Here is a 25087-nt window from a genome sequence, read left to right as displayed (position 1 = left end):
CTCACAGATTCCTCCCTGACCCCACGTGGTGGCGGCAGTGAGCACCGCCACCATCTGAGGCTTCCTCCACTCCAAGCCCCCTGCCTAGTGCTTCGCCCCTCATCTGGTCACACTGACTGCTCTTTGAAGCTACTTCCGTAGGTTACAGACCAGGAAACTGAGGCACAGAGGGCCCAAGCAGTTTGCCCAAGGTCACACAGCTAAAAGCGGCACAGCCACGATACAAAGCTCCATCGTCCTGATCCACTTTGACCAACTTGACTAATTCATCTCCAGGGTCACCCCAGGCCTCCCAGTGCTTCATGCAAATTAGAAAAATGTGTCCCCTCTAGGGTGATGTAGCCCTAGGCACACAGCTTGGCGGTGGCTTTTATGCAAAGAAAAAGGTGTCCCTCTTCTTGGCACCTGCAGATGCCCTAGTTCCTGCCCTGGGCAATGTCCAGTCTTGTAGGCGGAGACTATCTTAAACCAGACTGTAGTCTGATGTGATACTTCATATGACTGAGACAGACAAGATGAGGAAGTGATTGACCCTGCTCCTGGGAGAGATGGGGGGTCTGGGGAACAGGAAGACTTTGTAGCAGAGGTGTCATCCCAATTGGGTTTTGAAGGATGCCCAGGAGTTCACCAGCTAGATAGGAGCTGGGGACAGTTCAGGCAGAGGGAACAGTGTGAGCAGAAGGATGGAGGGGTATCAGCGGCTGTGTTTGGGGACCCAGGAGAAGTTACTCTGGCTGGAGAGTAAAGAGAGGGTGTGTATAGGGGACAAGAGGGATATGGAATGGAGGGAGGTGGGGGATGGGAAAGGACTCCTTGGTCCCACCTTTGTCCCCTCCCCCACAGCCCATATGATGGGTTTTTGAGGAGACAGGAGCCGTTGAAGGTGAGGATGCTGAGATGTAGGTGGTCGGGGGGCCACCAAGTGCCCTGCCTGCCTCCTTACTGCCCCTTCAGGGTTCCACCCCTCCTGTCCCTGCAGGATAGAGTGCCGCACTTGGCCCAGCGTTCCCAGCACAGGGCAGGGGCTCTGCTGGCTCCACGGAGCCGTGCTGTCTTCTCTCTGGACTGCCTCCCCAGCCTGGCGCCTTCAAGGCCTTGAACCTCCTCTGGGCCACAGGCTCTGGCCCCCACGGCCCCGAACATCTGTCTCAGGCCACAGCTGACACTTTCTGAGTGTTTGCTGAGGGCTGCGCCAGGAACCAAGTGCAGGACTGCGCGGACCCATCGCATGACCCACTGGGTGAGTATGATGTCCCCCATTCGACAGAAGGCGGATGGGGCATCGAGAGGCTACACAGCCATCCTCGGCAAGAAGCACCTGGGCCCTGTACCTGTGTGGGTGGGGCCAACACCCTGAACAGATTTTGTCCCAGACTCAACCCAGGCAGGGTCCAGTGTGGAAGCTGGAGGCCCCTGGGAGCTGTGCGTGCCTCACTGGGTCTTGGCTGCTTCTCACCCAGCCCTGCCCCACCTCTTGGGAGCTGCTTGGAGGTCCTGGCTATGAGGTGTCACCTGTCACCTGGCCCCAGCAGGATGTGAGCCAGGCTGGCATCCGCAGGACAGTGTTGGCTGCCTGGGTGCCCCCACTCCCAGCGCCTGGGCCCTCATTTCCCTGCCGCCAGCCTTGGGGTCCACCCTGGCACCAGGCCTCGTGCAGAGCCCTCACATCCTTGCTCTCCTCCCTGCCCCGAAACCCATTCTACCGAGAAGAAACCAAGATTTAGAATGACCTTGCCCACAGCCACACAACTGTGGCAGCAGGTCCTGGTCCCATGGTGTGACTTGGAGGTGTCCAGACCCACAACTTACCTGTGAGCTGTCTGCCTGGGTGGCCCCCACTCACACAAACTGTCACCCCTGCCCCCTGTGCTACAGGGCCTGGGAGACCCCAGGCCTGAGTGGTATGAGCCTGTGTCCTCCTCTGCACAGCAGGAGTGATGGCAGCTCAGGAATGCAGTGAGGACCCACGACTCTAAGGTTGTAAAGGGCTCAGCACCGTCCAGGGATACAGCAAGCGCTCATAAATGCTGGCTGCGCCTACCCTGATGATGGCTGAGGCCCTGGAGTCCCAAAGCCAAGTGGCAGCTTCTCTGGCTTCCTCCCTCCTCCCAGAGGGCCTGGCGTCCCCTCCCTCTGCCCAGGCCAGGACGACTCCCAGAGGACAGGAGAGCCCAACAGTCCTATTTATTACCAGACACCGCAGAGCCCGTTGGAACTTCGGAGCATGGGGGAAGGAGCAGATCACAGATAGGCAAAGACTGGGGGAAAGAGCCTGGGACCCGGTGGGCTAGGGGAACAGGGGGCTGAGGCCCACACTCCTTTAGGGAAAGCCAGAGGCTGAGGCCACGGGAGCTGGGGCCGCTGTTGGCGCTCAGGGACTCCCGCTGCGCCGTTCTGGGGTCTGGGGTCCCAGCAGAGCTGAGCTGGGCAGGGTTTGGCGATGAGTTTCCCAGCCACTCTCTAGAAACCTGGTGGGAAAGTGCGCCCTTGGGGCTGGGCTGGCAGAGTATCCTGGTGGAGAACCCGGGGATGGATGGGCTCTGGGAACTGAGGCTTAGGGAGACCCTGGCCAGTCCTCGCTGTGGGTCTCAGTTTCTCCATCCTCGGAACATCCGCGTGCCCCGAGGGCTCCGCGGCCTTTCAGGAGGGGCGGTGGCGGCCCCGCGAAGGACATAACCCGGCAGCCCCCGCTGCCCCGCGATTCCAGCTCCGGCCGCTGAGTGGCCCGCGGGGTGGGGTCGGGGCTGGAAGCGGGGGCGTCCAGAGAGCCGGGCCGGGTGGGGGGTCCGGAGGGTGGGGCCCAGGTGGAAGCTGCTCTGTTGCTACGAGCGGCCCTAGCAACGCACCCATTCAGCGGAGACAAAGGCGCCGTCACTTGAGCGCAGAGGCGCCGCCGCTCTCTTGTTCCTGCAGCCGCGGCGCCCGCGGGTGGGGGCGGGGCAGGTGGGGGAGGGGCGCTGCCCCCGGGGGGCGCCTGTGCGGGCCTGTGGGGGGCGCTTCCACCCCATTCTGCAGAAAGGGAAGCTGAGACTCCCCGGGACCGAGATACCAGCCGGGGACGGGGGCTGGTCGGGGCCTGGGATCCCGCGACCCGGGTTCACGTGGCCCTACGTTTACACCCGCGTGGCTACTGCTGTGCCGGGAGTCCCCTATCCGCGCCAGTGGGGGCCTGGCTCTGGCTCTATGCGGGCTCTGGCTAGCGGCTGCACCTTTCTGTGCCTCAACTTCCTCATCTGCGCAATGGGTGGAGAAAGGCACCTCCACCTCCCCCTCTCTGAATCAGAATCAGTGGGTGCCTGGGCTGAGCACTGAGCCTGTCCCTGGGAGGGGCCTGGTGAGCAGGGCTCTTGCCTTCGCTGGAAACAGTCACCTGGCAGAGGCTGGGGCGTGTGGGTTTCAGATGGAAGGAGTGCCCCCTCAGGGAGGCGGCCAGCGGGCAGGGTCTCCATGGCTCCCCTGGGCCCGGCTGAGCTCCGCAAGCTTCAGTCCTCTCCCTGAGCTGGGCCTGGGGTGTCCTCACGAGCCTCCCACAGTACCGCCCCTGCCACTGCTCAGCCCCCGTCGTGTCCCCATCAGCTGTCCGGCTGGTGACCTGCAGCCTTGGAGGAAAGCACTTCTCCCTCAGTGGGTTTGGAAGGCTCTGGATCCTAGGGCATCAGGCCGGGGCCTTCAGAGGGTGAGGGGAGGTGCTGGGCTTAGGGGGCAGAAAGAGGGGGAGGACAGAGGAAGGCAGGCTGTGCTCCTTGGCAGCGCCCCCCTGGGCAGAGAGAGGGGAGGACAGAGGGAGGCAGGCTGTGCTCCTTGGCAGCGCCCACTCAGAATAGGGTTCCACGACCTACTCTCTAACGAAACCCTCCCAAGGGGTACTGCCTGATCCCTGCCAGGCCCCCAATGCTCCCAGGGGACCTGTGGAGTGAGGGGAGGGCCTCTGCAATTGCGGGAGGTTGGGTGTATTAATTTCAAATCACTTCCTTCCTGGTACAGGGGGGCTTAGCAGGTGTCCAGGCCCAAAAAGGAAAAAGGGGACCCCATGAGGTGGGGACTGTACCTGAAGCTTTGAACGCTGTCAGTTCCACAGCCTGAGGACAGAGGGGCTGTCACGGGGGTGGCCCCCAATCCTGCTGCTGCCCCTTGCCCTGGAGGCCCTTGGCTATAATAGGGGCCTCTGCCAGCTTTTGGCCAGCAGCTCCCCCTCCCTGGGCCCTTCAGCCCAGGAACAGAGAAACAGATCCCCGGGAAGCCCCCACCCCAGCCCTGCCCAGGCCCTGTGGCTTCCCGACCTTGCCTGCTGGCTTTGCCAGCCCCCTGGCAGAGCCCTGTGCAGCCCACCCTGTCCCAGCCTCACCTGCCTCTCCGGGTTTGCAATGGAGGAGAAGGCTGAGGGGGTTCTAGGGCCATAGGTCCCTAGTGAGGAAAATGCAAATTTTTGAGAGAGGAAGGCAGGAAGCCCTCTCTCTGCTCCCCCATCCTGGGAGTGGGGCCCACAGGATCAAATACGCTGAGAATCCACTCCAAGGTTTACCACACAGATTAGTAATGAGGCCCAGAGAGGGAAGGGAACTTGCCCAGGGGCACACAGGAGGTAGCTGGGAGCTAGGATTGGAACCCCTGGCGTGGCCTCGAAGTCATTCAGCCCACGCCCTGCCTCAGAGCCCCAACCCCATTTACTCACCATCTCCGGGAGTCCCCCAAACCCTTCTGCATGGAGCCCCAGAGAAGGTCACCCTGGACAAGCCCCATGCATGGGCCAGGCCCCAGGAGCCCGGGTTTCCTGGCAGTGGGGAATGAATGACAGGACATTGCTCAAGCCGCAGGGCTGCAGTTTCCTGGGCCCTGGTTTCCTTTTTTCAGATGGGCTAAAAGGACCTGCTCTTGTCCTCCCGGCTCTGCCTGAGTGCTGGGGAAACTGAGGCAGTGGGCGGCACTCCCACCTGGGTGTTGCGAGTACCTCTGAGAGCCACGTGTCTCCGGGGTGGAGCCAAGGCTATGGGGCTCCCTCGGGCTGCCTCCCAGGGACCTGGGGGCCTCAGGCTGGTCCCCCAGCTGGCAGGGCTGGCACGGGACTGAAAGGAGAGGATGTGGGGGCTGGGACCTGGCTCTGGGGGCCTCCCGCCCCCACCCACACTCCTAGTGCCCTGAGCACCTCGGCGACCTTCTTCTCAGCCATCCTCTGCAGGGCGCTCTGCACCTGGGGGAATGCTTGGAGGTCAGGCCAGGGACCCTCCCTACCCCCTTGGGCCCCCCTCCCTGCAGCCGGCACCCCCAGACTCACCTCCTCATTGCAGGCAGCATAAACCAGGAAGATGTACAGCCCCTGAGGACAGACCCAGCGAGTGCCTCAGCCCGGAGCCCCCTACCCCATCTCCCACAGCCTGGCCTTGCCTGGGGTCCCGGCGCCCCCCAGTGGCAGAGACACTCGCAGAGATACCCAGAGACAGGCTGATGGGCACGAAGTCGGCCCTGCCCTCGTGCCCACCTGCGGAGGGGTAGCTGTGGCATTTAGCAGGCCAGAGGACCAGAAGGGGCTTTGCCCAGTGCAACCCCAGCCTTCAGCCTCTGCTCACCAGGCAGCCTCTCTGACTCCAGTCCTCTGTGCCCCACCCTGGGCCTGTCCCATCCTCACCGCCTCACCATGCTGTGCAGTGGGGTTGGGAGGGGCACACCTTCTTGAGGCTCCGAGGCCAAGTCAGGTCCTGGGACAACAGCCCTGTGAGTGCCTTCTCACTGTGCCTCTAGCTGAGTGGCCTTCACCTCCCTGAGCCTCTTTCTCTTCATCTGGAAAGGGGAGATGAAGCCGGGACTTGGCTTCTGAGGGGATGGGAGGTGCTGCCTGTGAGGGACTCACAGTGGCTGGGGCAGAGCTGGCTCCCTCTCCCCACACCGTGGGACCAAGAGGGCCTCACCACCCTCCCTGCACCATCACATTTGGGCTCTCACTTGACCCTCACAGCAGGTCTGTGGCGGGGGTGGATTCATTCTCCCCATTTGATGGAGAGGGACCAGGAGCTGGGCGTGGGGGGCAGAGGAATGGGTCCTAAGCTCCAGTGTGGCCCAGCACTGAAGCTGTCCTGGGATCCCTCCTAGGCAGTGTCACAGGCAGCCTCTTTCTGTGCTGCGGCCCAGGCGGGAGGACACAGGTGGGGGCCTGGAATTCCTTGGGGCCTTCCAGCCTCCCAGGGCTGAAAACTGGAGCCCAAGAGCCTGACTGGTCCCCCTGGTGCCCAGGCACCAACTGAGATGATACCACCACCCCCATTCTCCAAGACAGACACCAAAGCCTCCCAGGTCCCCAGGCCCAGCCTGATCTTTCTCTGTAGCCTCTGAACTGCCGTCTCCATCCCATTTCCTTCTACCCACTCCTCACCACCCAAAGGCATCTTTCCAAATGCCAACCCAAGAACACCAGCACCTGCCTGACGCCCTGCATGGCTCCCAACTACCCCTGGGACAAAATCTGACCTCTTTTTTTTCTTTTTCTTTTTTCTTTTGAGACAGAGTTTTCACTCTTCTTGCCCAGGCTGGAGTACAATGGCACAATTTCGGCTCACTGCAACCTCCACCTCCTGGGTTCAAGCAATTCTCCTGCCTCAGCCTCCCAAGTAGCTGGGACTACAGGCACGTGCCACCACACCCAGTTAATTTTTTGTATTTAGTAGAGACAGGGTTTCACCATGTTGGTCAGGCTGGTCTCGAACTCCTGACCTCAGGTAATCCACCCGCCTCAACCTCCCAAAATGCTGGGATTACAGGCGTGAGCCACCGCACCCAGCCAAGTCTGAGCTCCTTACAACAGCTTTGAGGACCCCGCTCTGTCTGCCCCCGACACTCCCTCCTGCCCCATTTCTCGCCAGCCTTACCCCTCATGTCTCCCCACCATTTGACCCCACCATGCCCCCCTCCCCCGGCTTAAAACATTCTTTTCCCCCTCTCCATACAGCCATCAGGTCTTGGCCGAGAGCGACCCTCTCCAGGTGGCCCATTCTGCCTCCGATGAGTTGTTCCTCTGTCCCCACACTGCCTTGACCAAGGTCCCTTGTCTCTCGGCCTCAGTCATGACACACTGTGGTTGTGTGGCTTTGATGTCTGTCTCTCCCTCAGGCTGAGAATGTCACAGAATTCTTTGGCCCTGGGCATCTCCATGTCCCCTAGCGTGCAGGCCAGCCCTGGCACGGGGAGGTGCTAGGGGAGTGCGTGTTGAACAACTGAACAAAACAAATGAGCTCACACTCGTGGGGCTCCTAGCACGTGCCAGGGATTGTGCGTAGCTTTGGCAAATGTTACGTCAGTCGAACTCCACGATGTTCCCATGAGGAGGGTGGGAATCTGATCCCCTTCAGTTAGATGTAGAAACAGAGGCCTGGTGCCACTTCTCCAGGCCTCACAACAAGGCTCTGTCTGCCAGGGCAAGTGGGAGCGACGGCTGGTTATAGAAGGGAGGCTTTGCTCTCCCTCAACACAACCCGGCACAGGGGCCAGAAGGACACACCTTAGTCCCAGAGAGTGCATGAGGTTGGGCAGAGTCTCATCCCTGAGTCCCAGGCCTCCTCCCTGGTCACTTGGTCACCCTCCTAAGAGTGGGATGTACCTAGCTTATGCCCAAGACTGATGGAGAGTGAGAGAGGGACAGGGATGGAGGTGGAGTGTGAGGGGAAGACACGGAGAGACCATGGTGGACACAGAGAGACAGGGAGAGACCAAAGGAGCGGTGAAGGGAAAGGCCGGGCCTGGGGAGAGGGACTGACTGAGAGAACAGGGCTCTGAGCCTAAGAGGGTCATGTGACTGTCAGCGGTGGGGCCCAGATCCCAATCCTGCCTTTTGAGCTCCTGCCTAAGGCAGCCTTCACCGGGCGACCATCCCAAGGGTAACCTGAGGCTGCCTTAGGCAGAGACAAGAGAGCGTCATGCACAGGGAGATGGAGAGGCAGAGATAAAAAGACTGGTGTCAGAGGGCTGGGCGCGGTGGCTCATGCCTGTAATCCCAGCACTTTGGGAGGCGGAGGCGGGAGGATCACTTGAGGTTAGGAGTTCAAGACCAGCCTGGGCAACATGGTGAGAACTCCGTCTCCACTAAAAATACGAAAATCATCCGGGCGTGGTGGTGGGTGCGTGTAATCCCAGCTACTCAGGAGGTTGAGGTAGGAGAATCGCTTGAACCCGGGAATCAGAGGTTGCAGTGAGCCGAGATCGTGCCACTGCACTCCAGCCTGGGCGATGGAACGAGACTTCATCTCCAAAAAACAAAACAAAACAAAACAAAACAAAACAAAACAAAACAAAACAAAACAAATAAACAAATCGGTGTCAGAGAGACTGAGGAGAGAAGTGGAGAAACATGAAGACAGGCCCAGGAAGAGCCAGGTGGGGTCAGTGCCAGAAAAAACATCCACGGCCAGAGGATGAGAAGGGCACAGAGAGAGGGGGACAGTGACAGAGGGGGAGCCTGAGAGACAGAACCAGAGAAGATTCAGAGACCAAGATTGGGACAGAGAGAGAGGAAAGAATGAGAACTCAAAGGAGGGATCTGAGATGGTGCGATGGTGGCATTGCCCCATGGCTGACGGTGGCATTGCCCCATGGCTGTGTCTCTGCCCACCTGAGGGGCACGGGTGAGGATGGAGAGCATCAGGGATCCAACCCCCCATGATGTGGAGAGGGGCACCTGGCAAAGAGCTGGAGGAATCGCCATGGCAACAAGATGCCACCGCCTGCCCCACTGTGTGACAGGTGGAGAAGCCTCACCAGGGGCCCAGCCAGACTGAACCCAGCCATGAAGCCCTGGGGGCGTGGGGCTTGGAAGAGGGCTCCCTGCCTCGTCCCCTCGATGAACACTTCATTTCCTCATCGTGGCCATGGTCTGCCTGCTCTCCAAGAGCAGCTCCACAAATACAGGGGCTTTTTGCTGCCTCGTTTGCTGCTGCGGCCTGGCACCTGGCACAGTGCCTGGCACACACTGGGCGAGCCATGAAAATCACATGGATGAATGAGTAACCGGGTCCAAGCATGCTCCCAGGGACCGGCCAGGGCTCATCTGCGATCATAGCTGGATGCCCTGTGGCTGAGAACGCAGACTCTGGAGTGGTGCCCTCCCGCTGCTGCTGCCTCCTGGGGCGCCTTGGGCAAGTGACCTGATGAGGTCTCAGTTTCCCCACTGACAAGGCTTGTTGGGAGATAAAAATAGGAGCCTGGCCTGGGGCGCAGAGGGAGCACCCAGGCACTGTGAGTGGCTGTTACCACTTTGGCTCTCCTTCTTCAAGGAAAAGATGGAGGGTCCCCAGCCTGGAGAGCTCATGGACCCTGGGTGGAGTTTGCACCTGACTTCCTGAGCCTGGCGCAGTCCAGCCTGGGCCCTCGCTCGCCCACGTTTTGGCCCTGAGAGGGACCCGGGCTGGGCAGGCAGGGAGCAGGAGGTGCAGGTGACAGGGAGATGTGCCTGGGGGGATGGTCCAGGGAGGTTGAGGGAAAGGGAGGGGCCAGGAAGGGCCTCGGTGGGCCTCCCCATCTCCCAGCACCCAGCCCCCTGGCTGCCGCTTCTGTTAATGTTCTGGTCCCCCACAGACCTGCCAATCCCCTGAGAGGGACCTAGTTGGCCTCCTCCCTGTGGTTCCAGGACACAGGGCCCGAGAGAGCCGGGAAGCCCGGGCCCTTTCCTGTGGCCTCATGAACTGGCCTCCTCACCAAACCCTCCTCTAAACTGCTATCCCAGCAGGCCGCAGACCCCAAGCGGGAGGTGACTGATGCCCTGCGTTCCCTCCCCAGCTTCCTGGCAAGAACTAAGTGGCTCTGGCACCAGCCAAGGGGCTGGAATTTCTGCCGGACCCTGAGTGTCCAAGCACGGTGAGCCTTAACACCCTCTTTCTGGGCCTCAGCCTCCCCAGCTGGCAGAGGGGCCCCCATGAGCCTCCTGCACGAACCGCTGGTTGATTGGAGGTTGCCTGTTCCCACTCCCACCCTCAAAACCCCTTCTTAGACAGGATGTCCCAGTTGCTGTTGAATGTCTCCCATGATGGAGAGCTCAACCCCCAGGCCCTGACACCCCAGTTGTCCCCTCTGAGCTTTCACGCATGTCAGGGCCTAGTCCCAGAAGGTTGGGGCTGGAGGTACCTGGAAGGAGTTGAGGCCCACGGCAGCGTAGGCCCAGGCGGGGCGCAGGTGCACCAGGATGCCCACCAGCCAGGTCAGGCCCAGGACGGGCAGCAGGACCAGCACGGGCTTCACCGTGGCCCTGTAGGAGGGCAGGCAGGGCTGACGGGGGTTGGGAGGCCTGGGGAGCTCCCCGCAGGGTTCCAGGGAGAGCAGCACCTGCAAGTGCCTGGAGCGGGGTGGGAGCTGAGGGCCGGGACCATGGCTCAGCAGGACTTAGAGGGAGCCAGAACCTTTGACTGGACTTTGTTGCCCCCCACCCTCAGAGACAGAGGTGGCATGAAGCAGGGTAGGGGCACTTGGGAGATGGGGTCCCGACCCCCAACCTGGCTGGAAGGAATGGGGTGGTAGCTGTCCAGAGCGGGAGCTGAGGCCCGAGCAGTGGGACCAGCAGGGATGGGGTCAGAAGGACTCCCTTCTCCCTCTCCAAGGGCCCTGGGGTTCCCTGGCTTTTCGGGGACCCCCCCGAGCTTGTGCTGCCCTGTGCTTGGTGGAGGATGGGTGGGGAAGGGGAAAGCCAGCAAGGAGGCAGGGCTGGGAAGGAAGGCCGGCGGGGTCCCCCTCTCTCGCAGAGTGTGACCCCAGAGGGTGATGGGGGTCTTTAGCAGGAACAGGGACCCCGGTCCTTACCCTGAACCTGAACTTCTGGGGCTAACCCTGATTTGAGGGTCTCCCCTACTTTGTCTCCTGCAGGCTATCAGTACCTTCCACAGATAGTGCACCCCTCGAAGAGTGGCCGGTGTCCACAGCTCCCTCACACAGATCAGTGACCATCCCCACATGTGACACGCATGGGTGCATGTTGACATGCCCGAGCATGTGTGACACAGATGCAGGGGCACGTGTGTACCCACATACTCAATAGAGACTTGGGCACGGCCACACGGCCACGCTCTGGACACAGACTCGCACGTGCTCTCGCCCAGTGAGCCTCACGCCTGGCGCCGCCTGACTCTGCACTCCCTGCTTCCTCCTGGGCCCCGTTCTGGGGCCTCACCATATCTGGGTCCAGATCTGCTGCTGCAGGCAGGGCTGTGGGCTCAACAGGCGGGCACTGGACACGGTGATCATCACCACACGGGCCAGGATGCAGGTGTTGGCCTGGAGACCTGGGGTCAGTGGGCGAGAGGACTTCCCCGTTCCCAACACGCCCCTCCCCCGCAGGACCCCAGCCCACAGTCAGCACGAAGAGCACAGGCCCCACGAAGGACCAGATGGCATACGTGTGCACATTGAGCCAGCAATGTCTGGGGGCCATGTAGTCATGGGGGAGCATGGCCAGGGTGACCGCCACGATGCCCACAGGCATGCCTAGGGGAGGGAGAAGGGGGCCTTAAGGCCAGGTCACCTGCTTTTTGCTCTCCAGGACCCAGGACCCGCCCCCCAAGACGCAGCTGTCCCCTACTGGAGGTTGTACTGGGGGCACTGGAGAGGTCCAAGGAGCAGGGCTGGGGGCCCTGATACTGTTAGGGTGGCATTAGAGCCACAGTAGTTTGGGAGTGGGGAGAGCTGAGGCTGCTTTGGAGGCTACAGCTGGGTGTTTCCCGAGATGGAGGCTGGGCAACTGGCTGGCTACAGATTTGGGGAGATAGCACTGCGGATGGAGAGGGGAGGCTGTGAAGTGGAGAAGGATTATGAGGAATGGGGATGGGTAAATTGGAGGTTAATAGAACTGAGGAAATTGAGGTCATGTCAGAGATGGGGCTGGCTGGGTGGTGCTGGGTGCGGAGTGCTGGGCGTGGGGCCATGTTAGATGGCAGGGTCGGCCGTGCAAGGTACAGCTGAGGAGAAGAGAGTGCGGGCGCAGAGCAGGCCTCACCCCAGCCTGTGGCGTGGTAGAGCCGCATGCCTGGGCCTGGGTGCATGCTCACAGCTACCACCTTCCTCCACAGCAGCAGCCCCTCCACCAGCATCCAGGAGAACGCCACCAGAAAGAGGAAGTGCATTGCGACTGTGACAGCCACACATGCCACCTGTGGGAGGGTGGGGATCCTCAACCAGGTCCGAGGTCAGACGCAGGTGTAGGCCGGCCCCGCGGCCCCATGCCCAGCCCAGCCTTGCCAACCCAAAGAAGTGTCAGTGGGTGAGGCCTCTGGGCAGCAGCCTGGGCCCTGCTCCACCATTCGGGGCCTTTCCTCCCGGGGCCCTTCTCCTCCCCGGGCCCTTCTCCTCCCCGGGCCCTGCTCCTCCCCAGGGAAGTGGGGCCACGTGAAAATGGTGGGGGGCAGGGGGTCACCCTAGAAAAGCCCACAGGCACTTTCCCAGGCTTCCCCGGGCTTCCAGCGCACCCACTGGCTGCCCACCTCATTGGCCTTGGCCGACTCGCTGGTCATGAGGAAGCCCTCGGCAGAGGCCAGGGAGAAGGTGAGGTTCTTGTGGACTGTGGTTCGCTCTGACTTGGGGACGCTGGAGAGGATAGAGGAGTCAGTTAACAAGAACACCACTGCCGGTCCCCACACCCCACAGCGCTCTGTCCTGCCCGATCCCCGGTGCCTGGGCAGATGGAGGGAAAGAGAGCAGCTCCACAGGGGACCCAGCACATCCTAAGGAGAGGCTCAGACAGAGGTTCTGCTGGGACCAAGGATGGACACCCGACCGATGGGGACATGGAGGCCTGAGCGAGGTGGGGAGGTCCCAGGCCGCCAGGCTGCAGTGGTGAACTCTCCTCACCCGGCTGCCAGGAAGAGCAAGAAGGTGGTGGTGAGGGCGCAGAAGGACACGCCACAGCCCACAAATGAGAGAGTCCTCAGCAGCGACTCCTCCTCAGGGCCTCTCTGTGTGGAGGGACAGAGAAACCCCCCTGGCACCACCCAGACCCGACCCAGACCAGACCTCGCCCCGCCTGGTGACTCTAAGGCCGCCCACGCCGCATTCGCCTCTGCAGTGCAGCAGCAGCCAGCAGGACCCAGGCCTGCACACAGTAAGCATTTAATAAGCTGGCGTGAGCATGTCCTACTCTCCTGCTGGCTCTCCCTAGACTGACCCCAACTGGCCCAGATTCCACCGACTGGACAGCTACTAAGAGCGCTGACCGACATGCCCACGGGGAGGGATCCCGGGGACCATGGAGTATCATCAGAATGGGGCTGCGGATGGATTGTTCATGATGTGGAAAAGTGTCCACGCTCTGACTTTTTTTTTGCTTTGAGACAGTCTCACTCTGTCACCCAGGTTGGAGTGCAAGTGGCGACATCTCAGCTCACAGCTCACTACAACCTGCGCCTCCTGGGTTCAAGTGATTCGTGTGCCTCAGCCTCCCGAGTAGCTGGAACCACAGGCACGGGCCACCATGCCCGGCTAATTTTTGTATTTTTAGTAGAGATGGGGTTTCACTATGTTGGCCAGGCTAGTCTCCAGCTCCTGACCTCAAATGATCTGCCTGCCTTGGCCTCCCAAAGTGGTTGGATTACAGGTGGGAGCCACTGTGCCTGGCCTGACTTTACAGGAAAAATGCATTTGGTAACATGTTTTTGCAGTGTGCCCCTCAACACGCCAGGTGACCCCTGGGGTCAAAACTCTTAGCGTTTTCCCCCAACAATTTTTTTTACAATTTATTATTTACTCATTTATTTTTAGACAGGGTTTTGCTCTATCACCCAGGCTGGAGTGCAGTGGTGTGATCTTGGCTCACCACAGCCTCAACTTCCTGGGCTCAAGCAATCCTCCTGCCTCAGCCTCCTGAGTAGTTGGGACTATACGCGCGAGCCACCACACCTGGCTAATTTTTGCATTTTTTGTAGAGACGGGGTTTCGCCATGTTGCTCAGGCTGGTCTTGAACTGCTGGGTTCAAGCGATCGGCTGCCCAAAGTGATGGGACAACAGGCATGAACTACTGAGCCCAGCCCCGTCCCCAACAATCTATGAAAGCTGGCATCCCTCAGAGGCTTCTTGTTGCTACCTATTGGCTCTTCTCTTCACCTCCAGGTAAGAACCCCCCTCCTGACACCCCCCTCCCACCGTGCACTCACCTGTACTTCATAGATTTGCAGCAGGATGGCAAAGCTGGTGCTGTGGTTGCAGAAGCAGGCGGTGGAGTCCGGGTACAGGGCAGCCACGGAGCAGCCCGTGGTGGCCCAGGCACCCCCTGTATATGGGCTTGGGGGATGGGGAGGGAACAGGGGGCTCTTGAGATAAGGTGGACAAGGGGGTGAGGGGCTAGGAGCAAGCAGGGGAAAGGCTCTCCCCAAGCCTGGGGCCCGTCACTGCCCTGCCTCTAACCAGCTACATGACCTTGGCGAGTCACCGCCCATTCCTGGGTCTCAGTTTTTCACCTATAAAATGTGCTTGACCTTCTTAGGATAGTAGGAGGGCAGGGCTGATCCCAGTGATTGCCATTTATCAACTTAATGAATTACTGAGCCACTGGGACCAAGGTTCCCTACCTCAGCTAAAGATCCAGGGCAGGGAGCCAGGATAATCCCTGGAGCCTGCTCTGCTCCTTCAAGAGTCCAAAGGCCCTGACCTCAGATAGATCAAGTTCAACGCCCGTTTGACGGATGAGTCTCTTCCTAGGCACCTCACAGAGTGAGTGCTTCCTCCTTCACATACTCCTATGACAGGGAGCTCACTACCCCCTGGGTAACACATCCTCCCCCCGTAGCTTGTCCTAGAGCTGGGAGGAGCCTGGAGTCACCCCGAAAGGCAGATGGTGAACAGAGGTCAAAACCATGTGTAAATCTTGCCTCATCCCCAAGCAGAGTGGACATATTTAAAAAAAAAAAATCATCTTAAAGGCTGGGTTCGGTGGCTCACACCTGTAATCCTAGCACTTTGGGAGGCTGAGGTGGGTGGATCACCTGAGGTCAGGAGTTCGAGACCAGCTTGGCCATCATGGCAAAACCCTGTCTCTACTAAAAATACAAAAATTAGTTGGGCATGATGGCGGGCACCTGTAATCCCAGCTACTTGGGAGGCTGAGGCAGGAGAATCGCTTGAACCTGGGAGATGGAGGTTGTATTGAGCCGAGATTGCGCTACTGCACTCCAGCCTAGGCGACAGAGCAAAACTCCATCTCAAAAAAAAAACCAAAAAAAAAAAAACCTGGAAATAGAAACTCACCTGATACTGTAGTTCCAGAAAGCACAGACAGGCTCCCCCAGCTTATGACGGAACGTCTGGAGGCAGGAGACAGGGACAGGGCAGGTGCGTGAGCGTGGATTGAGGGGCACGGGGCAGGTGTGAGTGTGGATGGGAAAGGAGAGAGACCAGGAGGATGGAGGGACGCCGAGGACTCTGCATTTTAGGGACCGGGGGTTGCCCGCCATGTGTCGTGGGTGAAGGGGCAGAGGGGAGGCAGAGGGAGGATAGTGCAGGCTCTCATTCCAGCATGGTGTGGAAGGTGGAAAAACTGGGAATGAGCTAAGCCTCCATCACCGGGGAGCAGTTAAGCAACTGCACCTCTCCTCTGCTTGGGACACTGTCTCTGGTAAGATGAACACACAGGCCTCTGGCTACTGATGTGGTAAGATCTCCGTGATACTTTGTTCAGTAAAGGAAGAATTCACAATATTGGGCATGATATAAGCCCAATTTATGTGAAAAATTAAGGTCTGCATACTTGTGAAAACACACACGCACGTACACACACAGCACGTGTGGGAGCAAACACGCAGTGAACCTAACAGTGGTTAGGTCTGGGTTTGAATGTGTTATGATGAATGTGTTAGTTCTTTTGTAATTAAACAATGACAAAAATATAGATTTTATAACATGTCATTAAGCAGTGAAGACACATCAGGTGGCCAGCGGTACGAGCCCAGTCTAGGTAGGGAAGGTAGCCTGAGCATGGGACTTGGGCCATCTGTCCTGACTGGGGAGGGTGATGGTGATGACACCTCCCTTTGTGTCTTGCCAAGCACTTTCATGTCCTTTATTGTAGCTGATCTTCATAGCAACCTAAGAGACAGCTATAAATTCATGCAATTTCAGATGAGGAAACTGAGGCTCAGAGAGGAGGGTTAACCTGCTCAAGATTACGCAGCGCCATGCTTTGCATGGCTCCACTGAAAGAGCAAGGGCTTTCATTTTGCAAAAGGAAAGAAATATATATATAGTGTTATGTGCCCAGAAAACAGCTTAAGTAAAATGCACCAAAATGTTCATACCGGTTATCTCTGAGTAATACAATTTTGTCTTTATCCTTTTCTATATTTTCTGAATGTGTCACAATGAGTAACACATCACTTTTATTTATTTTTATTTTAACGTATTTTAAATTATTAATATATAAATATAATCTCAAAAATTCATCCTTTAGAATATTAAACAAGGCTGGGCGTGGTGGCTCACTTTGGGAGGCTGAGGCAGGAGGATCACTTGGGCCCAGGAGTTTGAGGCCAGCCTGGACAACAAAGTGAGACCAGCCTGGACAACCTCCACCTCCTGGGTTCGAGCGGTTCTCCTGCCTCAGCCTCCCCAGTAGCTGGGACTACAGGTGTGCACCACCATGCCTGGCTAACTTTTATGTATTTTTAGTAGAGATGGGGTTTCACCATGTTGGCCAGGCTGGTTTCAAACTCCTGACCTCAAGTGATCCGCCCGCCTCAGCCTCCCAAAGTGCTAGGATTACAGGCATGAGCCACTGCGCCCAGACCTAAAAAACTTTTAAAGTAGTCCCCTACTGATGGACATCTAGGTTATTTTTATTTGTATGAAGCACATTCATATGGGAAGGCCTCTGTACACACACTGCAGTGAGTGAATGAATGAATTCACTGCACATGCTGCAGTGAATGACTCCATGGGAACTAACACGTTTTCAAGTTATGCAGACATAGAATGAAATCCCAGCTCTGCCACTTACAAGCTGGGGCCAATCACATCAGCCCTCCCAAGCTTTGGATGAAATGCGCAGTTGGAGGATTAAATGAATGCTGCGTACCTGTGGCACCTGCCATAAGGTGGCCCTGCAGTCAATCGCTTCCCTTCCCATTCCCTTGAGGACAATGGAGGTGGCTTGCAGGTGCATTTTGTGTGCATTATTAGGCCTTGGTTGTCCAATGAATAAATACTGGGGGTTGGGGGAACTGAACCAGGACACGTGCACCAGGACGGCTGCTTCCCAGAAGTGCCACCCAGTACCTGGGCCTGGTGCTGCAGATGAAAGGTCACAGCCATGTTGACCTCTCCAGTGACGGCCCACACTTCAGAGGAGATGATGGCTGACCCCATGTGGGTGCTTAGGAACCTGTGGGAAGGATGGGAGCTTTCAAGGGTGGCTGTGGAGGAGGGATGGTGCCTGGCTGGGGCACGTCACCCAGGCCCCTATGGTGGAGGTGGCAGCCTCTGTGTCCAAAGAGATATCAGGAATTGTGGCACCTGGTTCAGTCTTGCCTTAGGGACTTGCTGGTAACTTGGGTAAATCCCAGCACAGAAGCCAGAACCCCGGACAGGAGTTGAGCCATGTTCACCTCCGGCAGGTGCAGAAGTGTGTGTTGGGCAGGGGTGGGAAAGGGTGGGCCCTGGGCTGCTAAGGACACAGGCGCCCACCAGAAGGTGGGCTCTGGCCTTCCCTGGGGAGGGGACACAGGCCCTCGCAGCCCTCCAGGTGGCGCCTACTCACCTCTGCACCCTGTTTGCCTTCTCTGAGCTAGCAGGGGCCTGGGGCTCTAGGTCCGGTCCCTCTAGGGTGTGCTGGAAGACTCTGGAGGTGAACCAGCTGTGGACCACGGTGACTCTAGAGAGGCCTGGCTGAGAGGAAGGGGCACCAAGGCGCCACCCGGTGGCTGGACAAGCACCACCAGTTGGCCCCGAGGATGATGCCCTCCTCACTCTACAGATAGGGAAACTGAGGCTCAGAGAGGTTAAATGACTTCCCTAAGATCACACAGCTAAGAAGTGGAAGAGCCAAAATTCCAAGCAGCCACAGTCCATGTGCTTAACCTCACAACTCCAAGGCCCTTTGCCCCTTGCCCTAATCCCCCACCCCTGCATGGCATCAAGCGTAGGGGGTCTTCCTCCACCACTCACTCCCGAGGGAAGATGTGTGTCGTTCTGTGGAGGAGAGTAAGTGAACACCACTATGTGGTGGGTGCTTTTAACCTCATAAGCCACAAGGCAAGTAGTAATGTGCCCATTTTACAGACGAGCAAACTGAGGATCTGAAAGATGAGTAGCACAGCTAGCAACGGTTAGAGCTGAGGTTTGACCCAGAACACAACAGGGCTCTGGACACCCCCTCATCCTCACCCACCTTTCCCGAGGAGTCGCCTCACTTCACTCGCAGGAATGTGGATATGGCCGGGCCCCTCTGGACGCCCACCAGGCATTGGGAATAAGCAGCCCCTGGTGCTGGCCTCCCTCAAGCGTAAGCTCTGCACTTCCAGGCCTGGGGGTAAACGGGGCTGGGTTGCTGGACCTTGGAGTGAGGTCTTTCTGCTGAGCAGGCCCAGCTAGCAGGGTCTGGATCCCTCTCTTCCTGCCATAGGCCTAGGAGGCCACCATTCCTGCTCAGAGAGGTTCAGCAACTTGCCCAAGGCAAATCTGACTTTTCCAATTCCAGGGAAAGGGGGTCACTGAGAAGGGGGTGGCGGTCACCGCGAGGCAGGACCTGAATATTGATGAGTCACCAGAAACTGGTGGGTACCCGAAGGGCACGTGTTTGTACCTGAAGCTTCACCACAGGTGCACCCCCATTCGGGCTACAAACATTCACGGAGTGTGTACTTGGGCTTGGCCCTGGGATGCAGAGACGGCTCAGAAACAGCCTTACCACTCAAGGAGTGTCCCGTGGAGGGAGATAATTCCATTATGTAATTACCAGAAATGCAATGAAAGACATGTTCAAGGTTCTGGGCTAACAGGCAGGAGGAACTGTCTCTCAGAGGAGGAGAGCGCTAACACAGGAAGGCTTCCTAGAAGGAGTGATGCCCACACAGGGTTCTGAAGGATGTATAGGTGTTTGCTAGGAGATTAAGGGAGAGAGGGCATTCTGGATGCAGGGCACAGCATGGGCAAATGCAGGAAACAGACTAGAGTGTCTGTGGAAGTGCAGACAGCTCCCAGTCACCAGGGCTGAGGAGGGAGGTCTGAGTCCAGCCGTGCGGGCAGGTGGGTGCAGGCTCACCAGCATGGCGGTGCTGGATGTGCATTCGGGGCCGCTCTGAGGTCATTGTGGTGCTCAGCAGGGGTGCCAGGCGCTGCACACTCGCCACCAGGGCCATAGGCCCACCGACCACCTGGGAGGACGCTGCGTCTCAGCTCCCTGTCTCACTCTGCACCCCACTGCCGCCTGTCCTGAGCGCTGGGATGAATGCTCCATGATCTGGGAGGTGGTCCTGCCCTCTCCAGACCCTCCGTGGCTCTTTAAGGACTCCAGGATCAAGTCCTGGGTCCTCGGGTTGACATTTGAAGCCCTGCCTGCCCCAGCCTCCTTCGACCTATCCAATTCTATCTCCCAAGCCACCCCATCCTCCTGTTTGCCAACCAGGGCACACTCCGAAGGCTGGGCCATGCCTACCCCTTTGCTGTGGCTCAGTGCTAGACCCGTAATGGGTGCTCAACACTGAGATTCCAGAAGGAAAGCCATGGGTGAGGGGTGGTGAGAGCAGGGGAGGGAGGAGCGGAACCTGCATTCACGGGGCACCTACTCTGTGCTGAGCAAGTCACACTGTTCATCCCTAACGCCTCTCCATTGCCTTAGCAAGGCTGGTGTGATCATCCCCATTCCCCAGGGAAGAAAACCGAGCTTCAGTGTGGCTTTCCCCGGTCTACCGCAGTGCCTCGGATCCCTAATCAACTATGGGCTTGCACACTTCCCAGGATGGGGAGCTCACTACCCATGGTGAATCATTCCATAGAACCAGCCTCCTGTGTTATGCCGTCTTCCCCTACCCCGATGTCCTAGTCCCAGTTCTGTCCTCTGAGGCCCACAGGGGGACCAAGTTTGCTCCTTCAACCCCAGATAATTTGCAGGCGCTGTTCATGATTCTTGTTCCCTCCCTGCTCTAGGCTCATCACTCCCAGGCCGACAGCCACTTCCGCCAGGACAAGGTTTCCAACAGCCTCTCCATCTGGATAGCACCTCTCATGTTGTCCAGAGTGTCTGGGCTGTTTAGTCAGACAAGGTGGACTGTCCACTTTGCATAGATCCCCCACTTAAGGTGGTCAGCAGGTTCTTGGAGATGGGGGAGGCTCTTACTGACTGGTGGCTCTTAATCACTTCATTTAACTACAGAAGCTATTGTTAAAGTGCAATTTTTTTTTTTTTGAGACAGAGTCTCACTCTGTCACCCAGGCTGGAGTGCAGTGGTGTGATCTCGGCTCACTGCAATTTCTGTCCCCTGGGTTTAAGCGATTCTCCTGCCTCAGCCTCTCAAGTAGCTGGGATTACAGACGCCCGCTACCAGGCCTGGCTAATTTTGTATTTTCAGTAGAGATAGGGTTTCACCATGTTGGCCAAGCTTGTCTCGAACTCCTGACTTCAAGTGATCCACCCGCCTCGACCTCCCAAAGTGCTGGGATTACAGGCGTGAGCCACCGTGTCCAGCCTCAAGTGCAATTGTTTGTGGAAGTTCAACTTATCAAACAGACAAAAGATAAGCTTCTCTGGATAGACACAGAGATGGAGCCCAGAGCTAGATGCTGACTCCCCAACAGCTACACAACCAGCTGGTGGCTAGGCTGGAACCACAGCCCAGGCCTCTGCCCCACCCAGCCCTGCCAGCCTCACCTCATGGATGGACAGCCATGTGTCAGCCACCTGCTCCTCCAGGACCAGGCTGGCCACAGATACAACACTTTGGCTCAGCTGCTCCCAGGGGCCTGTCAACAACAGCTCTGGGTCCCCAGCCCCGAGGGCCACCACCCTCTTCAGGAAGCGCACAACAGCCAGCAGTGCGGCCGGCCCCAGCGGAGCCATTTCCATCGCCAGGACATGCTCCAGAAGGCCCAGGAAGCTGGAGGCCTCCGCTGGGGACAGGGCTGCATGGGCTTCGGAGAGGGGGTCCGGGAGGAGCTGTGGGCAGAGGAGCCACTGACTCCGGGTCTGGTTGTTATGAGGGGATCCCCCCAAGGGCCACACTTGGGCTTTGCCAGGGTCTTCTTGGTGGGCACCCATTAAACTTGTCACAAGCCCCCAACTCTCAGGGGCTACAGAATAGGGAGCCTGAATGGCCTTAATTCCTGCAGACATACCAGGTGGGTGTCCCTTTACCCGGGAGGAAACTGAGGTGCAGTGAGGTGACCCATGGAGCCCCCAGGCTCTCCAGCCCGAGAGAGAGCTCACCACAATGTCCTTGGCCAAGGCATTGCCTCGGCTGATAACATCCTGGCCAGGCCATGACTGGGCATCCTGCAGCCGCCGATAGGTCTCTGCAAAGGAGTGGATGCCAGGCTGGGCCCCGGGCAATACCCCTGCCCAGAGGTACCAGCCTGTTCAGTGACCTCCACCCACCATGTGCTGCCCAGGGAAGGAAGAGCACCTTGATGGCTGTGTGTCCAGAGTCTTACAGTGTTCTAGATGGGGAAACAGAGGCACAGCATGGCAAAAGAGCTTGCCCAAGGTCACACAATTTGGATTCACCCTCAGGTCCGCGTGGACCCACTGCTCTGTGGCCTAGACTCCATGGAGACCTTGAAGCTCTGAGATTATTCTGAATTCCCAGGCTTTGCCAACAGTTCACCCCCTCTCAGTCTACTCCGGTCCACACTGGCTTTCCCTTCAGCAGAGCCCAGGGGCACAGCCAGGGCGCACCTGTCCGGTAGCAGCAGAGGAAGGGCTGCGGCTCCAGGCAGAGCTCAGAGTCCTCACTGCGAGGTCCCGGGTTCCACGTAGGGCACTCCTCTGAGGGCACTGGCAGGGGCGGGGGAGCTGTCAGGGCTCCCTAGGTGTCCTGCGCACCCTGGAGAGCCAGGACGCACGGCCCCGGGGTTAGGTGGCAATGTGAAACCTGAGAGAGGGACACTGTGGCCAGCTCGGGGTGGGGGTAAGGGAGCCGGGGGACGAGCGCAGACCCCCAGGCTGCTGAGACCAGGTTTATGCTGGAGCTTGCAGGCACTGCGGCCTGGAGAGGGCGTGGCCCAGAGCTAGGCGTGGCTTGCTTGGCAAGGGGTGGGTCGAGTTCCAGGGTCGGAAGGGAAGGATTCGGGGCCATGGGGTGGGGCCGGGGCGGGGCGGGGCGGGTCGTACCGGGGCAGAGAAGGCGCACCCACACCGTGGGCAGCAGCGAGGGTGCGACGTCCAGGGCGCCCGGGTCCCAGCGGAAGAGCAGGCCCTCTGGGGGCGGCGCGCAGGCCCGTGCCCGGTGCAGCTGAGCAGGGCTCAGCGCCCGCGCCCACAGGTGGAAGTCGGTGAGGTTGCCGCTGAAGGCGTCACGCGCCGAGAAGCCACCGCCCAGAGAGTCCTGATCCTGGCCCAGCACCAGGATGCCGCCGGACGGCACCGGGTGGCCGGCGCCCAGCCCCCGCGCCCCAGCGCGCCTCCTCCCGTCGGAGAACAGCGCCCAGCGCCCGCCCCGCTGCTCCCACGTGGCGCACACATGGTGCCAGCGGCCGTCGGCGCGGAAGGCTGCGAGGAAGGGCGCGTGGTGCCCACGCACCACCAGCGCAGCCCGCACGTCGCCCCCCGGCTCGGCAAAGGCGCGCAGCTGCAGCGCGTTGGGCAGCGCGGGCGCGGCAACGGAGAAGAGCGCTGCGGGGTCGGGCGAGGCACAGTCCCACTGCACGTGAGTACACGCGGTCAGCGCTGCCAGCTCAGGCAGAGGGCTCCGCAGCCGCGCCGCCCGGTCAGCCGTCCTCTCGCCGAACACCAGCACGGCGGTGGTGCGCGCACCTGCAGGGACACGTGGGCCACGACCTCAGTTTCCTCACCTGTGCACATGGTCCTGCCCCTGCCCTTTGGCTCAGCGGCGGGGTTCTTCCAGGCTTTGGGGTGCCCCCCACCTCGGGAAGGAAGAAATGGCGGCTAGCGTTCCCCTGCCCAAGAGTCAAGCCCCGGTGTCCAGTCCAGGGCGAGGGAACCTGGAGATGCAATGGGATCTTACTCCCAGCTCATTCTGCAAACATTGTCACTGTGGGCTCCTATCTCTGAAGGTCACCAGAGCCTCTGCCCCTTGCTCCCATTTCCCAGGGGCCCACACTCACGCCTCTGCGGGGGTCTCCGCAGAGGGGCCTCTCTTTGGCCCACCCAGACCGGATCGCGCAGCCGTGAAGCAAGAATCCCACTAGGGGGCTGCAGTGCCAAGTGGCCAAACTGCTGCTCGCAGGACTCTTGGGCCTGCCACCAGCTCAGTCGCTGTCCAGAGAACTTGCACACCCCACCTGCAGTCTCCACCACCTCGCCGGGGGCCACGGGGGCTAAAAACGATAAGAGAGACGGTGGGGGGTGCATTTTGTGGGCATCTGACTCTTCCAGGGCTGGGCGGAGCTAAGGACGCTGGGCTTGGAGTCATTCGGGCTGGGTGGGGCTGAACCCGGCCATGTCTATCGCCCGCTGAGTCCTGTCCTCTTGCAGAGCTCTTTTCGTCATCTGCACAATGGCAGGAATGAGATGGAAACCAGTGAAGCGTTCCTCGCAGGGCCTGGTATGGTGGGGGTGGAACTAAATGTTACTCTTCCCCTCCTTTGCATTCTAGGCCGGTGCACCCCTTGGATCACAGACTTGCTTAGCTGGGGGACGGGGACCCTCCCTGGGGGGATCCCTCATACCAACCTGGGGCCCAAGGGTTCCTTGATTCACCTGGGGAGTTGGAGGGGGTCCCAGAGAGACTCCTGATCTGGGAGAGAAGAAGACAAGTGGGGGCTGGGGCAACCCTCCCCGCACACTTGCAGTTATTGAATGCCTACTCTGGGGGTGGGTAGGAGGGGGCATTCAGTGGAAGCTGCAGACTCTGCAGTCAGACCTGGATTCAAATCCCACCATTCAGAGTGTGATCTCGGGAGGGCCCTTCGCTGCCCTGAGCCTTTTCCCTGTGTAAGGAGTAAACAGGCTGATGAGTAAGAGGGGTCGCCCTTAGTGACTGCTTTTATTCCATCTGTGCCAGGGCTTATCTTGGATAACCTTTGCAGTAATCTTATGAGGTAAGGATGGCCACTTGGAACCCTTGAAGCTGTGAGTCCCCTTGACCTCCTCCCAGCCACCGCCCTCCCAGAGGTGAAGGTACCAGGAGGCAGAGGAAACAGTAGAACCATGGTGCCATCCTGGATCCAACAGAGCAGGAGACAGACAGGAGGGGTCACAGGCAGGCCAACGTGGACTGAGGAAAAAAAAGTCACAGGAAAGCAGCTGGGCATCCAGCCTTGCTTCCCCCTTGGACTTCTGCAGGGTCCCTTTGCCCTTTGTTTGGCTCCCAGACCCCACTCAGCTGGGAACCAACCAGTGGGCTGGACGCCCAGGATGGCGTGGCCCACCTACTAGGGACGACATTTACTTGCACAAAAGATGGTCTCCAGGAGCCCCTTCAGGACCGAAGCAGGGAAACACTGTCGCCCTGGAGAGCTGGGAGAGGGGGAGGCAGCAGCAGTCGCTGGCCAGAGAGGGGTGAAACAGAGCTCAGGGTCCCTGCAGGGGGTGGGGAAGCTCAGGGCCAGGTGGGCTTTGTGTTCCTTGGGATTCTCCGCCAAAGTTCTGCTTCGTCGGGCCTCTGCCGAGTTCCCTGGCCTCACCTGTCCACCGCTGCTCGGTGCAGCCACCTTTCCCCTGCTCCCCAAGGTGCGTCCATTGCTGAGTTTCCCTTCTCCAGACCTGTGACCATGCCATCCCTCCTGCCTGGACTGCCTCCCAGTCTCTCAGTAGTACCTCCTCCAGGTTCAGCTTGCGGTTCCCGCTGGTGGGTGTGCCACAGCCAGACGCTGTGCTCAGCGGGGATACCCTAACCCTGGGTGATCTGGGGTCACTCCTGTCAACCTGGGGGGCTCTGCAGGCAGGGAAGAGCCTCCTGGGTCTCTGCTCCAGCCCTGGCTTTACACAAATGTAACTGAGAAAACACGGTGTCCTGACACCCGGCCTCC

The 25087-nt window shown here is 59.2% G+C and overlaps 1 protein-coding gene across 1 annotated transcript; it reads right to left on the bottom strand.

Moving 5' to 3' along the window:
- Window positions 1–3655: 3655 nt before the first annotated feature.
- Window positions 3656–24798, bottom strand: ADGRD2 (adhesion G protein-coupled receptor D2). The gene is made up of 20 exons (XM_030816474.1): window positions 24743–24798; window positions 23786–23853; window positions 23222–23434; window positions 22269–22910; window positions 21834–21932; window positions 21366–21451; window positions 20811–21095; window positions 19206–19317; window positions 17703–17826; window positions 17222–17327; window positions 14110–14265; window positions 12811–12914; window positions 12444–12546; window positions 11960–12113; window positions 11318–11451; window positions 11138–11241; window positions 10102–10222; window positions 5273–5314; window positions 5120–5188; window positions 3656–3757 (listed from the first exon to the last, which is right to left on the bottom strand). The coding sequence occupies exons 1-20, from the start codon at window positions 24796–24798 to the stop codon at window positions 3656–3658; spliced, it is 2880 nt and encodes a 959-aa protein (XP_030672334.1).
- Window positions 24799–25087: the final 289 nt, after the last annotated feature.

The sequence above is a fragment of the Nomascus leucogenys genome, chromosome 8 (genome assembly GCF_006542625.1).
Source record: "Nomascus leucogenys isolate Asia chromosome 8, Asia_NLE_v1, whole genome shotgun sequence".
NCBI lineage: Eukaryota > Metazoa > Chordata > Mammalia > Primates > Hylobatidae > Nomascus > Nomascus leucogenys.
The sequence above is the reverse complement of the archived record's forward strand: the minus strand, read 5'-3'. Positions and strand labels throughout refer to the sequence as shown.

Excerpts from the sequence above, each read along its gene's own strand:
- ADGRD2 (XM_030816474.1), bottom strand. The coding sequence starts at position 24,798 with ATGGACGCACCTTGGGGAGCAGGGGAAAGGTGGCTGCACCGAGCAGCG. Across the intron at positions 22,911-23,221 it reads GCGGAGACCCCCGCAGAGGC|GTGCGCGCACCACCGCCGTG; the intron begins GTGAGTGTGGGC and ends GTGTCCCTGCAG. Across the intron at positions 12,915-14,109 it reads TGCAAATCTATGAAGTACAG|AGAGGCCCTGAGGAGGAGTC; the intron begins GTGAGTGCACGG and ends CCCTCCACACAG.